General features: G+C 46.7%; 1 protein-coding gene across 1 annotated transcript in view; it reads right to left on the bottom strand.

Moving 5' to 3' along the window:
* Positions 1-1576: 1576 nt before the first annotated feature.
* The window catches only part of grm6a (glutamate receptor, metabotropic 6a), a 48641-nt gene continuing 35876 nt past the window's right edge, over positions 1577-14341 (bottom strand). The window contains exons 7-10 of the mRNA XM_039011558.1: positions 6088-6227; positions 5033-5656; positions 2692-3003; positions 1577-1822 (exon numbers count right to left, since the gene is read on the bottom strand). Of these exons, the coding sequence (XP_038867486.1) occupies positions 1577-1822; positions 2692-3003; positions 5033-5656; positions 6088-6227 (1322 nt within the window). The remainder of the gene's footprint in view (positions 1823-2691; positions 3004-5032; positions 5657-6087; positions 6228-14341) is intronic.

Below are 14341 nucleotides of genomic sequence, written 5' to 3'. Positions count from 1 at the left end.
AACATCAACCTACTCTCTGTATATACTATAGTATAGCCTCAATAACATCAAACATTTTTTGTAATGTAGGGGGAAAGATATATTCTTATTAATTTAGACATTCAAAGGTGAAGGGAGGGATAGATTAATTGCTGAATCAGTTCTTAAATTTACCTCCAGGTATTTTTCTTTTCTTTTCATAATTCGTCTTTAATAAAGTGTCTTGCATGTGCATCCAAATGTTCACTATGGGAATATCCATATCAATAATTATCCTTTTGGAAATGTCATGCTAACTTAGCAATATTTTGCTCCAAAGACCCGATAATAGGGTTGTAATGAGATGAACAGCCTGAAACTGCCTGACTTTTCCTTTGGTAATGGAAGGGAGTGTGTTCGGTGGAGATAGAGGACCGGTGGAAATAAACCCACAAGGCTTTACAGAGATTTAGGAGGGAGAGAAAGGACAGAAGGGAAAGAGAGAGAAAGAGAGAGAAGTGGAGTTGGATATTGCACAGATAAAGCTTCAGAGCAATGTGTGGATGAAAAGACTGGCAATGGGGCATTTATAACAGGCAACTTAAAAGAATTCAAGTCACCTTATAAATGTTGATTCTATAGATACATTAGGATCAGCTCAAGGGGTCATCCTTTAGATTCGCTCTGCTATGAGGCAAAAGGATTCTGGCTTTTTATGGTACTACAGCCTGGTACTGGTAAGTCATGAATTCAATTAGCTCTGTTTGTTACTTTAGCTGTGATGGCCAATACATAAGAAATATATTGTATGTGGATGCTTAGCAAATGTACAGAGTTTAGTGTAGTTACAGAAGTGATGTCACTGTGCAGGAGACCAATGTGTGCCAATGAGAGACCTACTGTGTTCTGTCTGGCTCGTCAGCCACTGAGAGACCTACTGTGTTCTGTCTGGCTCGTCAGCCAATGAGAGACCTACTGTGTTCTGTCTGGCTCGTCAGCCAATGAGAGACCTACTGTGTTCTGTCTGGCTCGTCAGCCAATGAGAGACCTACTGTGTTCTGTCTGGCTCAACTGCCAATGAGAGACCTACTGTGTTCTGTCTGGCTCGTCAGCCAATGAGAGACCTACTGTGTTCTGTCTGGCTCGTCAGCCAATGATAGACCTACTGTGTTCTGTCTGGCTCAACTGCCAATGAGAGACCTACTGTGTTCTGTCTGGCTCGTCAGCCAATGAGAGACCTACTGTGTTCTGTCTGGCTCGTCAGCCAATGAGAGACCTACTGTGTTCTGTCTGGCTCGTCAGCCAATGAGAGACCTACTGTGTTCTGTCTGGCTCAACTGCCAATGAGAGACCTACTGTGTTCTGTCTGGCTCAACTGCCAATGAGAGACCTACTGTGTTCTGTCTGGCTCGTCAGCCAATGAGAGACCTACTGTGTTCTGTCTGGCTCAACTGCCAATGAGAGACCTACTGTGTTCTGTCTGGCTCGTCAGCCAATGAGAGACCTACTGTGTTCTGTCTGGCTCGTCAGCCAATGAGAGACCTACTGTGTTCTGTCTGGCTCGTCAGCCAATGAGAGACCTACTGTGTTCTGTCTGGCTCGTCAGCCAATGAGAGACCTACTGTGTTCTGTCTGGCTCGATCTTGTTCTGCGTCTCTCCGTTCTGCTTGTCATTGGACTTCTGGGAGAGCCGAGTAGACATGGTGGCCGCCTGCACCACGGCTTTGAAGCTGCGCTTTCTTTTCTGTACGTTCTGCTCTGGGTGGAAGATGATGACATAGACCTTGGGTATGTAGAGCATCCCCAGAGACACAGAGGCACTCAGGCTCATGGAGACTGTCAATGTGGTGGTTTGGATGAACATCTAGATAGGAAGAGAAACACAGGGAAGGGTCAGAGACACAGATACAGAGACTCCATATTCACATGGTAACACATTCAACCTGGACACATTGTAGACTAAGGACAAACGAGACCATGGAATGTGATCCTAGCTGTTCTATTTCAGGGAACCTGAGACCATGGAATGTGATCCTAGCTGTTCTATTTCAGGGTATGTTTTATGTATCTTGCCCAGGGGAATCATATATTTTTTTCTGAGTAATTCCTGATTTTCACACATATGAACAAAATAATACTTCTCCCCCGCCCCTTTCTTGTAATCAATAGTCATTTGTGGGAGGCCACCTGGCCACTAGGTGGTAATACATGCTAATGCAATAATTCCATATTCCCATCACACAGATTTATTAAGAGGGTTAAAACATTGTTCCCCGGTCTCCCACACACTTCCCTTATCTTCCTGCTACCACAATAAAATTCCCCCAAAGCATGCGGTTGGTAAGAGCAGCCTTTGTCTGTGTGTCATGGTGTGTTGTCTTATGATAAAAAGGAACAAAGCATTCCTGGCGTTTCATCCCTCTCCGTGTCTCTCCTCATGCCCATATCAAAGGCTGGCTATAAAGAAATACTGTCTGCTTTGGAACTTAAAAATGTTATCAAGAGCCGGGCAGGTTGTTTCCCAATTTAATGCTCTCATTTAGACAATGGTTCATTTGCATAATTTCAGAGTAAAGAACAGGGTAAGAAAGTCAGCGTGAGCAAGTGAGCGTGGGAAATACCTCCTGCTAAATACTTTTTTTACAGAGCAACTTCTATCATATTAAATAATGCAAAACAGCCCATTTCAAAAAGTTACAGTTACATCAGTATCATGTCACGGTAGAATCTCACCTTCTCTGTGGACTGTGCCGTGCCAAAAAAGATGGGCACGAAAGCTAACCAGACAATGCATGTGGTGTACATGGTGAAGCCGATGGGCTTGGCCTCGTTAAAGGTCTCCGGCACCCCTCTGCTCTTGACTGCGTAGACAGTACAGGTCACCATGAGGACAATGCTGTAGCTCAGGCAGCAGATTAGCGACAGGTCGGACATGTCACACTTGAGGACGCCCCGGGCCATCTCTGGGTTGGGAGGCCTCTGCTCCTCGTAGTCTATGATGGTATGGGGTGGTATCACAGCGAACCAGACAAACACCCCTAGCAGCTTCATAAACACACACACACATAAACACATAGAGACCCACACTATGAATCAGGCCTCTCAAATGAATATACATTTTTTTTTTTTAAATATGTTTATCTGTTCTGCATGTCTATAATTTTATGTATAATTTAATTGCAATTACACAAAACAATATACTTTTACATTCAAATCTCAACAACATATATTCTTCTTCTATAAAAGTTGTTTTGAGGTGTGAGTGGGGGACAGAGGAGATAGAGAGAGAGAGAGAGAGAGAGAGAGAGAGAGAGAGAGAGAGAGAGAGAGAGAGAGAGAGAGAGAGAGAGAGAGAGAGAGAGACAGAGAGACAGAGAGACAGAGAGAGAGAGAGAGAGAGAGAGAGGGCGGGAGGGAGAGAGAGAGAGAGAGAGAGAGAGAGAGAGAGAGAGAGAGAGAGAGAAAGGAAACGAGAGAGAAGGAGAGAGAGTGAGAGAGGGAGAGAGAGAGAGCGAGGGAGAGAGAGGGGGAGAGAGCAGATGTGACCTGTCAGACTGAGTGGTTAAGTGGCTACTCATTCATCTGTTATGTTACTCTGCTGAGAGAGAGAGACACCATGGCCTTGCTGCTGAGAGTGAAAGAGAGAGAGAAGCCAAGGCATTGCTGCTGAGAGGGAGAGAGAAGCCAAGGCCTTGCTGCTGAGAGAGAGAGAAGCCAAGGCCTTGCTGCTGAGAGAGAGATAGAGAGAACTTCTGTGAGTGTAATGTTTACTGTTCATTTTTATTGTTTATTTCACTTTTGTATATTATCTACTTCACTTGCTTTGGCAATGTTAACATATGTTTCCCATGCCAATAAAGCCCCTTGAATTGAATTGAGAGAGAGAGAGAAGCCAAGGCCTTGCTGCTGAGAGAGAGAGAAGCCAAGGCCTTGCTGCTGAGAGAGAGAGAGAGAAGCCAAGGCCTTGCTGCTGAGAGAGAGAGAGAGAGAGAGAAGCCAAGACCTTGCTGCTGAGATAGAGAGAAGCCAAGGCCTTGCTGCTGCTGAGAGAAAGAGAAGCCAAGGCCTTGCTGCTGAGAGAGAGAGTGAAGCCAAGACATTGCTGCTGAGAGAGAGAGAGAAGCCAAGGCCTTGCTGCTGAGAGAGAGAGTGAAGCCAAGACATTGCTGCTGAGAGAGAGAGAGAAGCCAAGGCCTTGCTGCTGAGAGAGAGAGAGAAGCCAAGGCCTTGCTGCTGTCAATCCCAGGCAGGCAAGCAGACAACTTTCATAATCTGGCCTTGCTCAGCCTGACGTTCCCACTGACTAATTCACTATATGGTGGCACTAAACTCAAACAACAAATTCTTTAGGAGGCTCCTCTATGCGATGAATAATATCAGACATGCTGAAGTGTGTAAAGCAGTGACCATAGATTATGTACTGTTTTCAATTAGATCAATTACATTTTACCTGCAGGCCACCTGCAGAACATCCATGCAGCAACCTGCTCTTCTTGGTATTATATTTATTTAGAGTCATTTTCTAAATACCCCTGGCCGACATCTATGATGAACAAGCTGAGTTGATAAGCACTCACATTGATGAGGTTTATCAGTTTGCATTCAAATCAATCACTATGTTGGCATAAAATCATAATCTTTTCACAGTATTGCCTTAAATCAAAAATACATGTATTTAATATATCTCACAGAGTTTATCTTGATTGACAAGATAATTACTGAACTTTTCAAGTTCTGGATATGACATTTTATTATTTTTTCTTCTTTATAATGAATTTACTACTACAGTACACAAATAAATCAATATCTATCCTAAAGAGACCTTGATGTTGTAACTTAAAAAGCATTGGAGGATATACGTATGTAACATTACCATATACGAAACACACTACCACTACATACTAATCAACACCAGTAGATGAAAGACCTTGATGTTGAGGCTTGATGAGCACATAGAGCGAGGGCTAGCTACAGTGAGAGCAAGTAGACGCCCAACACATCAGACCTGATGCAAATCAATACACCAGGGGAACCAACTAGCGTTGCCTCGCTCTGAGGGTGCCCTGAAACTCACCTGTACAGACATGAGGATGAACGTGATGGCCAGCTGAGAGGTGGGGCTGATGAACTTAGGTGGCGACACAGACTTCTTGCCCTGCTCAAAGATGCGGTAGATGCGGTTGGTCTTGGTGAGCATGGCGGAGTAGGTGATGGCCATGCCCAGGCCCAGCAGCAGCCGGCGGAACGCACACACCACTGCGCCTGGCTCTGCGATCATGAGGAAAGTGATGAGGTAGATGAGAAAGATGCCCGTGAGGAGGACGTAGCTGAGCTCCCGGCCTGAGGCGCGGACGATGGGCGTGTCGTTGAAGCGGATGAAAGTGATGACCACAAAGGAGGTGGCCAGGATACCCAGGATGGCCAGGAACACAGGGATGATGGCCCAGGGGGAGTGCCACTCCAGCTTGATGATGGGCGTGGACCGGCAGCTCGTCCGGTTAGGCGTAGGGCGCATGTTGAAGGGGCAGGTCTCACAGTTCATCTCATCCAGCTGGTATTGGTAGCCGTCACACAACTCACAGTGCCAGCAGCAGGGCACACCCTTCACCATCTTCTTCCTCTCTCCAGGGTTACAGGGGAAACTGCACACTGAGTCAGGGATCTGACGGTCCCCACCTGACCACTGCATCTCCTCCATCTACAGTACAGAGAGAAAAATAGAGAGGGAGAGAGAGGGAGAGAGGGAGAGAGAGGGGGGGGGTAGAGAGAGAGAGAGAGAGGGAGGGAGGGAGTGAGAGAGAAAGAGGGAGAGAGAGGGAGAGAGAGAGAGAGATTGAGAGAGAGAGAGAGATTGAGAGAGAGAGAGAGAGAGAGAGAGAGAGAGAGAGAGAGATTGAGAGAGAGAGAGAGAGAGAGAGAGAAAGAAAGAGGGAGAGAGAGGGGGAGAGAGAGATTGAGAGAAAGAGAGAAAGAGGGAGAGAGAGGGAGAGAGAGAGAGAGAGAGAGAGAGAAAGAGGACAGTATGAGTGCTGTAAATGTAGTTAAAAATATATCTTTCTTCTCACAAATCATCAACAATGTAGCAAAATGTTCAGACAGACAATGTAATTGTCCTTAAATATGAGTTACATTGAGTCGCAGATTGTTGGTCCATTGACCTATGACTCTGTATCCAGGAATGGTAGTGTTTGACATCTGGTACTGGAAGATGTCATATCGTCCTGGTGCATCTCCATTCTCATTGAATAGAACTCCTGTCCCTGCACTGCCTGTATGAAAACACAAGAGAAGACTAGTGAGACAAACCAGCAACATCAATCATATTGAGGGAAATAACAGATTTACTGTTAGTAATGCTGAAATCGCTTACGAGTAAGTAAGATAAATTCATTCTATGAAACATAAATGCATAATGCACGTGAAAATCGGTGTCAATGGGAAGATCCAGTATTATCTGATCACTGATACATGACAACATTGCCTCCAAACAAGTCCACCTGTCATAAATAGTAAGTAGGGAACACACTATCATCATCCTTTCAAGAAGATTGTATTGTCTTTTACTGTGAAACAGCTAAACACACCGTTTTGGTCCATAAAGAGATGACTGGAGAAGAGTCTTACAAAGAGATGACTGGAGAAGAGTCTTACAAAGAGATGACTGGAGAAGAGTCTTAAAAAGAGATGACTGGAGAAGAGTCTTAAAAAGAGATGACTGGAGAAGAGTCTTAAAAAGAGATGACTGGAGAAGAGTCTTACAAAGAGATGACTGGAGAAGAGTCTTACAAAGAGATGACTGGAGAAGAGTCTTACAAAGAGATGACTGGAGAAGAGTCTTAAAAAGAGATGACTGGAGAAGAGTCTTAAAAAGAGATGACTGGAGAAGAGTCTTAAAAAGAGATGACTGGAGAAGAGTCTTAGAAAGAGATGACTGGAGAGGAGTCTTACAAAGAGATGACTGGAGAAGAGTCTTACAAAGAGATGACTGGAGAAGAGTCTTACAAAGAGATGACTGGAGAAGAGTCTTACAAAGAGATGACTGGAGAAGAGTCGAGGGAATATAGTTCTTAGTGGATATACAGCAGGCGGGTATGATGTAAAAATGTGACTTGAGTGATTGTGAAGCATGCTAATTTGATTTTAATGCTTTAGTTAAACCAAGTTTTGCATGATTGGTCCTTTCAACGTATTGAGGATAGACCAGAACCAAAGTAGAAGACAGGCTTTATGCAACAGAACTCCTCAACCAAGGTAGAAGACAGGCTTTATGCAACAGAAATCGTAAATACTCCTAACCACTTTGTGCATATTCCTCTGAGCTTTTTACAGTCCTGTACTTCAACCCAACCAGCTGTTACATATGTATTATTCATTCACACACTTTCCTTCCCTCAAATACCACACAGAGACACATTTCCTTTCATTTTCTAAACAAGGACAAAATAAAAACAGATGGATTTTGAATTGCATAAAGGACAATCACTGATTTTTGTAAATCAAAGGACAGAAAATTAAAAAACGTGATTGGCAAATACAATTGTTGCATTAGCCAAGGTCTTTTATCTTCAATGGATGAGCAGCTGTTTCATTTGCATTAGTGAGCTGAACTGTATAGCACCCTCTGACTGTTAGTTAGCTGAACTGTAAACCGCCCTCTGACCGTTAGTTAGCTGAACTGTACAGCGACCTCTGACTGTTAGTTAGCTGAACTGTATAGCACCCTCTGACCGTTAGTTAGCTGAACTGTACAGCGCCCTCTGACCGTTAGTTAGCTGAACTGTACAGCGACCTCTGACTGTTAGTTAGCTGAACTGTACAGCTCCCTCTGACCGTTAGTTAGCTGAACTGTACAGCACCCTCTGACTGTTAGTTAGCTGAACTGTAAACCGCCCTCTGACTGTTAGTTAGCTGAACTGTATAGCACCCTCTGACTGTTAGTTAGCTGAACTGTACAGCGTCCTCTGACCGTTAGTTAGCTGAACTGTACAGCGTCCTCTGACCGTTAGTTAGCTGAACTGTACAGCGCCCTCTGACCGTTAGTTAGCTGAACTGTACAGCTCCCTCTGACCGTTAGTTAGCTGAACTGTACAGCTCCCTCTGACCGTTAGTTAGCTGAACTGTACAGCTCCCTCTGACCATTAGTTAGCTGAACTGTACAGCGCCCTCTGACCATTAGTTAGCTGAACTATACAGCTACCTCTGACCGTTAGTTAGCTGAACTGTACAGCGCCCTCTGACCGTTAGTTAGCTGAACTGTACAGCGCCCTCTGACCGTTAGTTAGCTGAACTGTACAGCTCCCTCTGACCGTTAGTTAGCTGAACTGTACAGCTCCCTCTGACCGTTAGTTAGCTGAACTGTACAGCTCCCTCTGACCGTTAGTTAGCTGAACTGTACAGCTCCCTCTGACCGTTAGTTAGCTGAAATGTACAGCTCCCTCTGACTGTTAGTTAGCTGAACTGTACAGCTCCCTCTGACCGTTAGTTAGCTGAACTGTACAGCGCCCTCTGACCGTTAGTTAGCTGAACTGTACAGCGCCCTCTGACCGTTAGTTAGCTGAACTGTATAGCGCCCTCTGACCGTTAGTTAGCTGAACTGTACAGCGTCCTCTGACCATTAGTTAGCTGAACTGTAAACCGTCCTCTGACCATTAGTTAGCTGAACTGTACAGCGCCCTCTGACCGTTAGTTAGCTGAACTGTACAGCTCCCTCTGACCGTTAGTTAGCTGAACTGTACAGCGCCCTCTGACCATTAGTTAGCTGAACTGTACAGCTCCCTCTGACCATTAGTTAGCTGAACTGTACAGCTCCCTCTGACCATTAGTTAGCTGAACTGTACAGCGCCCTCTGACCATTAGTTAGCTGAACTGTACAGCTCCCTCTGACCATTAGTTAGCTGAACTGTACAGCTCCCTCTGACCATTAGTTAGCTGAACTGTACAGCGCCCTCTGACCATTAGTTAGCTGAACTGTACAGCGCCCTCTGACCATTAGTTAGCTGAACTGTACAGCGCCCTCTGACCATCAGTTAGCTGAACTGTACAGCGCCCTCTGACCATTACTTAGCTGAACTGTACAGCGCCCTCTGACCGTTAGTTAGCTGAACTGTACAGCTCCCTCTGACCGTTAGTTAGCTGAACTGTACAGCTCCCTCTGACCGTTAGTTAGCTGAACTGTACAGCTCCCTCTGACCGTTAGTTAGCTGAACTGTACAGCACCCTCTGACCGTTAGTTAGCTGAACTGTACAGCTCCCTCTGACTGTTAGTTAGCTGAACTGTACAGCTCCCTCTGACCGTTAGTTAGCTGAACTGTAAAGCTCCCTCTGACCGTTAGTTAGCTGAACTGTACAGCACCCTCTGACCGTTAGTTAGCTGAACTGTACAGCACCCTCTGACTGTTAGTTAGCTGAACTGTACAGCTCCCTCTGACCGTTAGTTAGCTGAACTGTACAGCTCCCTCTGACCGTTAGTTAGCTGAACTGTACAGCACCCTCTGACCGTTAGTTAGCTGAACTGTACAGCTCCCTCTGACCGTTAGTTAGCTGAACTGTACAGCGCCCTCTGACCGTTAGTTAGCTGAACTGTACAGCTCCCTCTGACCATTAGTTAGCTGAACTGTACAGCGACCTCTGACCGTTAGTTAGCTGAACTGTAAACCGCCCTCTGACCGTTAGTTAGCTGAACTGTACAGCTCCCTCTGACCGTTAGTTAGCTGAACTGTACAGCGACCTCTGACCATTAGTTAGCTGAACTGTACAGCGCCCTCTGACCATTAGTTAGCTGAACTGTACAGCTCCCTCTGACCATTAGTTAGCTGAACTGTACAGCTCCCTCTGACCATTAGTTAGCTGAACTGTAAACCGCCCTCTGACCGTTAGTTAGCTGAACTGTAAACCGCCCTCTGACCGTTAGTTAGCTGAACTGTACATCTCCCTCTGACCGTTAGTTAGCTGAACTGTACAGCGCCCTCTGACCGTTAGTTAGCTGAACTGTACAGCGCCCTCTGACCGTTAGTTAGCTGAACTGTACAGCGCCCTCTGACCATTAGTTAGCTGAACTGTATAGCGTCCTCTGACCGTTAGTTAGCTGAACTGTACAGCACCCTCTGACCGTTAGTTAGCTGAACTGTACAGCACCCTCTGACCGTTAGTGAGCTGAACTGTACAGCGACCTCTGACCGTTAGTTAGCTGAACTGTACAGCTCCCTCTGACCGTTAGTTAGCTGAACTGTAAATCGCCCTCTGACCGTTAGTTAGCTGAACTGTAAATCGCCCTCTGACCGTTAGTTAGCTGAACTGTACAGCGCCCTCTGACCGTTAGTTAGCTGAACTGTACAGCTCCCTCTGACCGTTAGTTAGCTGAACTGTAAATCGCCCTCTGACCGTTAGTTAGCTGAACTGTACAGCTCCCTCTGACCGTTAGTTAGCTGAACTGTAAATCGCCCTCTGACCGTTAGTTAGCTGAACTGTACAGCTCCCTCTGATCGTTAGTTAGCTGAACTGTAAATCGCCCTCTGACCGTTAGTTAGCTGAACTGTACAGCTCCCTCTGACCCTTAGTTAGCTGAACTGTACAGCGCCCTCTGACCGTTAGTTAGCTGAACTGTACAGCTCCCTCTGACCGTTAGTTAACTGAACTGTACAGCGCCTTCTGACCGTTAGTTAGCTGAACTGTACAGCTCCCTCTGACCGTTAGTTAGCTGAACTGTACAGCGTCCTCTGACCGTTAGTTAGCTGAACTGTACAGCTCCCTCTGACCGTTAGTTAGCTGAACTGTACAGCGCCCTCTGACCGTTAGTTAGCTGAACTGTACAGCACCCTCTGACCGTTAGTTAGCTGAACTGTACAGCTCCCTCTGACCGTTAGTTAGCTGAACTGTACAGCGTCCTCTGACCGTTAGTTAGCTGAACTGTACAGCGCCCTCTGACCGTTAGTTAGCTGAACTGTACAGCGCCCTCTGACCGTTAGTTAGCTGAACTGTACAGCTCCCTCTGACCGTTAGTTAGCTGAACTGTACAGCGACCTCTGACCATTAGTTAGCTGAACTGTACAGCGCCCTCTGACCATTAGTTAGCTGAACTGTACAGCTCCCTCTGACCATTAGTTAGCTGAACTGTACAGCTCCCTCTGACCATTAGTTAGCTGAACTGTAAACCGCCCTCTGACCGTTAGTTAGCTGAACTGTAAACCGCCCTCTGACCGTTAGTTAGCTGAACTGTACATCTCCCTCTGACCGTTAGTTAGCTGAACTGTACAGCGCCCTCTGACCGTTAGTTAGCTGAACTGTACAGCGCCCTCTGACCGTTAGTTAGCTGAACTGTACAGCGCCCTCTGACCATTAGTTAGCTGAACTGTACAGCGTCCTCTGACCGTTAGTTAGCTGAACTGTACAGCACCCTCTGACCGTTAGTTAGCTGAACTGTACAGCACCCTCTGACCGTTAGTGAGCTGAACTGTACAGCGACCTCTGACCGTTAGTTAGCTGAACTGTACAGCTCCCTCTGACCGTTAGTTAGCTGAACTGTAAATCGCCCTCTGACCGTTAGTTAGCTGAACTGTAAATCGCCCTCTGACCGTTAGTTAGCTGAACTGTACAGCGCCCTCTGACCGTTAGTTAGCTGAACTGTACAGCTCCCTCTGACCGTTAGTTAGCTGAACTGTAAATCGCCCTCTGACCGTTAGTTAGCTGAACTGTACAGCTCCCTCTGACCGTTAGTTAGCTGAACTGTAAATCGCCCTCTGACCGTTAGTTAGCTGAACTGTACAGCTCCCTCTGATCGTTAGTTAGCTGAACTGTAAATCGCCCTCTGACCGTTAGTTAGCTGAACTGTACAGCTCCCTCTGACCCTTAGTTAGCTGAACTGTACAGCGCCCTCTGACCGTTAGTTAGCTGAACTGTACAGCTCCCTCTGACCGTTAGTTAACTGAACTGTACAGCGCCTTCTGACCGTTAGTTAGCTGAACTGTACAGCTCCCTCTGACCGTTAGTTAGCTGAACTGTACAGCGTCCTCTGACCGTTAGTTAGCTGAACTGTACAGCTCCCTCTGACCGTTAGTTAGCTGAACTGTACAGCGCCCTCTGACCGTTAGTTAGCTGAACTGTACAGCACCCTCTGACCGTTAGTTAGCTGAACTGTACAGCTCCCTCTGACCGTTAGTTAGCTGAACTGTACAGCGTCCTCTGACCGTTAGTTAGCTGAACTGTACAGCGCCCTCTGACCGTTAGTTAGCTGAACTGTACAGCGCCCTCTGACCGTTAGTTAGCTGAACTGTACAGCACCCTCTGACCATTAGTTAGCTGAACTGTACAGCGCCCTCTGACCGTTAGTTAGCTGAACTGTACAGCGCCCTCTGACCGTTAGTTAGCTGAACTGTACAGCGTCCTCTGACCATTAGTTAGCTGAACTGTACAGCTCCCTCTGACCGTTAGTTAGCTGAACTGTACAGCGTCCTCTGACCGTTAGTTAGCTGAACTATACAGCACCCTCTGACCGTTAGTTAGCTGAACTGTACAGCTCCCTCTGACCGTTAGTTAGCTGAACTGTACAGCGCCCTCTGACCGTTAGTTAGCTGAACTGTACAGCGCCCTCTGACCTTTAGTTAGCTGAACTGTACAGCGCCCTCTGACCGTTAGTTAGCTGAACTGTACAGCGCCCTCTGACCGTTAGTTAGCTGAACTGTACAGCTCCCTCTGACCGTTAGTTAGCTGAACTGTACAGCTCCCTCTGACCGTTAGTTAGCTGAACTGTACAGCTCCCTCTGACCGTTAGTTAGCTGAACTGTACAGCACCCTCTGACCGTTAGTTAGCTGAACTGTACAGCTCCCTCTGACTGTTAGTTAGCTGAACTGTACAGCTCCCTCTGACCGTTAGTTAGCTGAACTGTAAAGCTCCCTCTGACCGTTAGTTAGCTGAACTGTACAGCACCCTCTGACCGTTAGTTAGCTGAACTGTACAGCACCCTCTGACTGTTAGTTAGCTGAACTGTACAGCTCCCTCTGACCGTTAGTTAGCTGAACTGTACAGCTCCCTCTGACCGTTAGTTAGCTGAACTGTACAGCACCCTCTGACCGTTAGTTAGCTGAACTGTACAGCTCCCTCTGACCGTTAGTTAGCTGAACTGTACAGCGCCCTCTGACCGTTAGTTAGCTGAACTGTACAGCTCCCTCTGACCATTAGTTAGCTGAACTGTACAGCGACCTCTGACCGTTAGTTAGCTGAACTGTAAACCGCCCTCTGACCGTTAGTTAGCTGAACTGTACAGCTCCCTCTGACCGTTAGTTAGCTGAACTGTACAGCGACCTCTGACCATTAGTTAGCTGAACTGTACAGCGCCCTCTGACCATTAGTTAGCTGAACTGTACAGCTCCCTCTGACCATTAGTTAGCTGAACTGTACAGCTCCCTCTGACCATTAGTTAGCTGAACTGTAAACCGCCCTCTGACCGTTAGTTAGCTGAACTGTAAACCGCCCTCTGACCGTTAGTTAGCTGAACTGTACATCTCCCTCTGACCGTTAGTTAGCTGAACTGTACAGCGCCCTCTGACCGTTAGTTAGCTGAACTGTACAGCGCCCTCTGACCGTTAGTTAGCTGAACTGTACAGCGCCCTCTGACCATTAGTTAGCTGAACTGTACAGCGTCCTCTGACCGTTAGTTAGCTGAACTGTACAGCACCCTCTGACCGTTAGTTAGCTGAACTGTACAGCACCCTCTGACCGTTAGTGAGCTGAACTGTACAGCGACCTCTGACCGTTAGTTAGCTGAACTGTACAGCTCCCTCTGACCGTTAGTTAGCTGAACTGTAAATCGCCCTCTGACCGTTAGTTAGCTGAACTGTAAATCGCCCTCTGACCGTTAGTTAGCTGAACTGTACAGCGCCCTCTGACCGTTAGTTAGCTGAACTGTACAGCTCCCTCTGACCGTTAGTTAGCTGAACTGTAAATCGCCCTCTGACCGTTAGTTAGCTGAACTGTACAGCTCCCTCTGACCGTTAGTTAGCTGAACTGTAAATCGCCCTCTGACCGTTAGTTAGCTGAACTGTACAGCTCCCTCTGATCGTTAGTTAGCTGAACTGTAAATCGCACTCTGACCGTTAGTTAGCTGAACTGTACAGCTCCCTCTGACCCTTAGTTAGCTGAACTGTACAGCGCCCTCTGACCGTTAGTTAGCTGAACTGTACAGCTCCCTCTGACCGTTAGTTAACTGAACTGTACAGCGCCTTCTGACCGTTAGTTAGCTGAACTGTACAGCTCCCTCTGACCGTTAGTTAGCTGAACTGTACAGCGTCCTCTGACCGTTAGTTAGCTGAACTGTACAGCTCCCTCTGACCGTTAGTTAGCTGAACTGTACAGCGCCCTCTGACCGTTAGTTAGCTGAACTGTACAGCA

The sequence above is a fragment of the Salvelinus namaycush genome, chromosome 16 (assembly GCF_016432855.1).
Source record: "Salvelinus namaycush isolate Seneca chromosome 16, SaNama_1.0, whole genome shotgun sequence".
NCBI lineage: Eukaryota > Metazoa > Chordata > Actinopteri > Salmoniformes > Salmonidae > Salvelinus > Salvelinus namaycush.
This window is presented reverse-complemented; position numbering and strand designations above follow the sequence as displayed.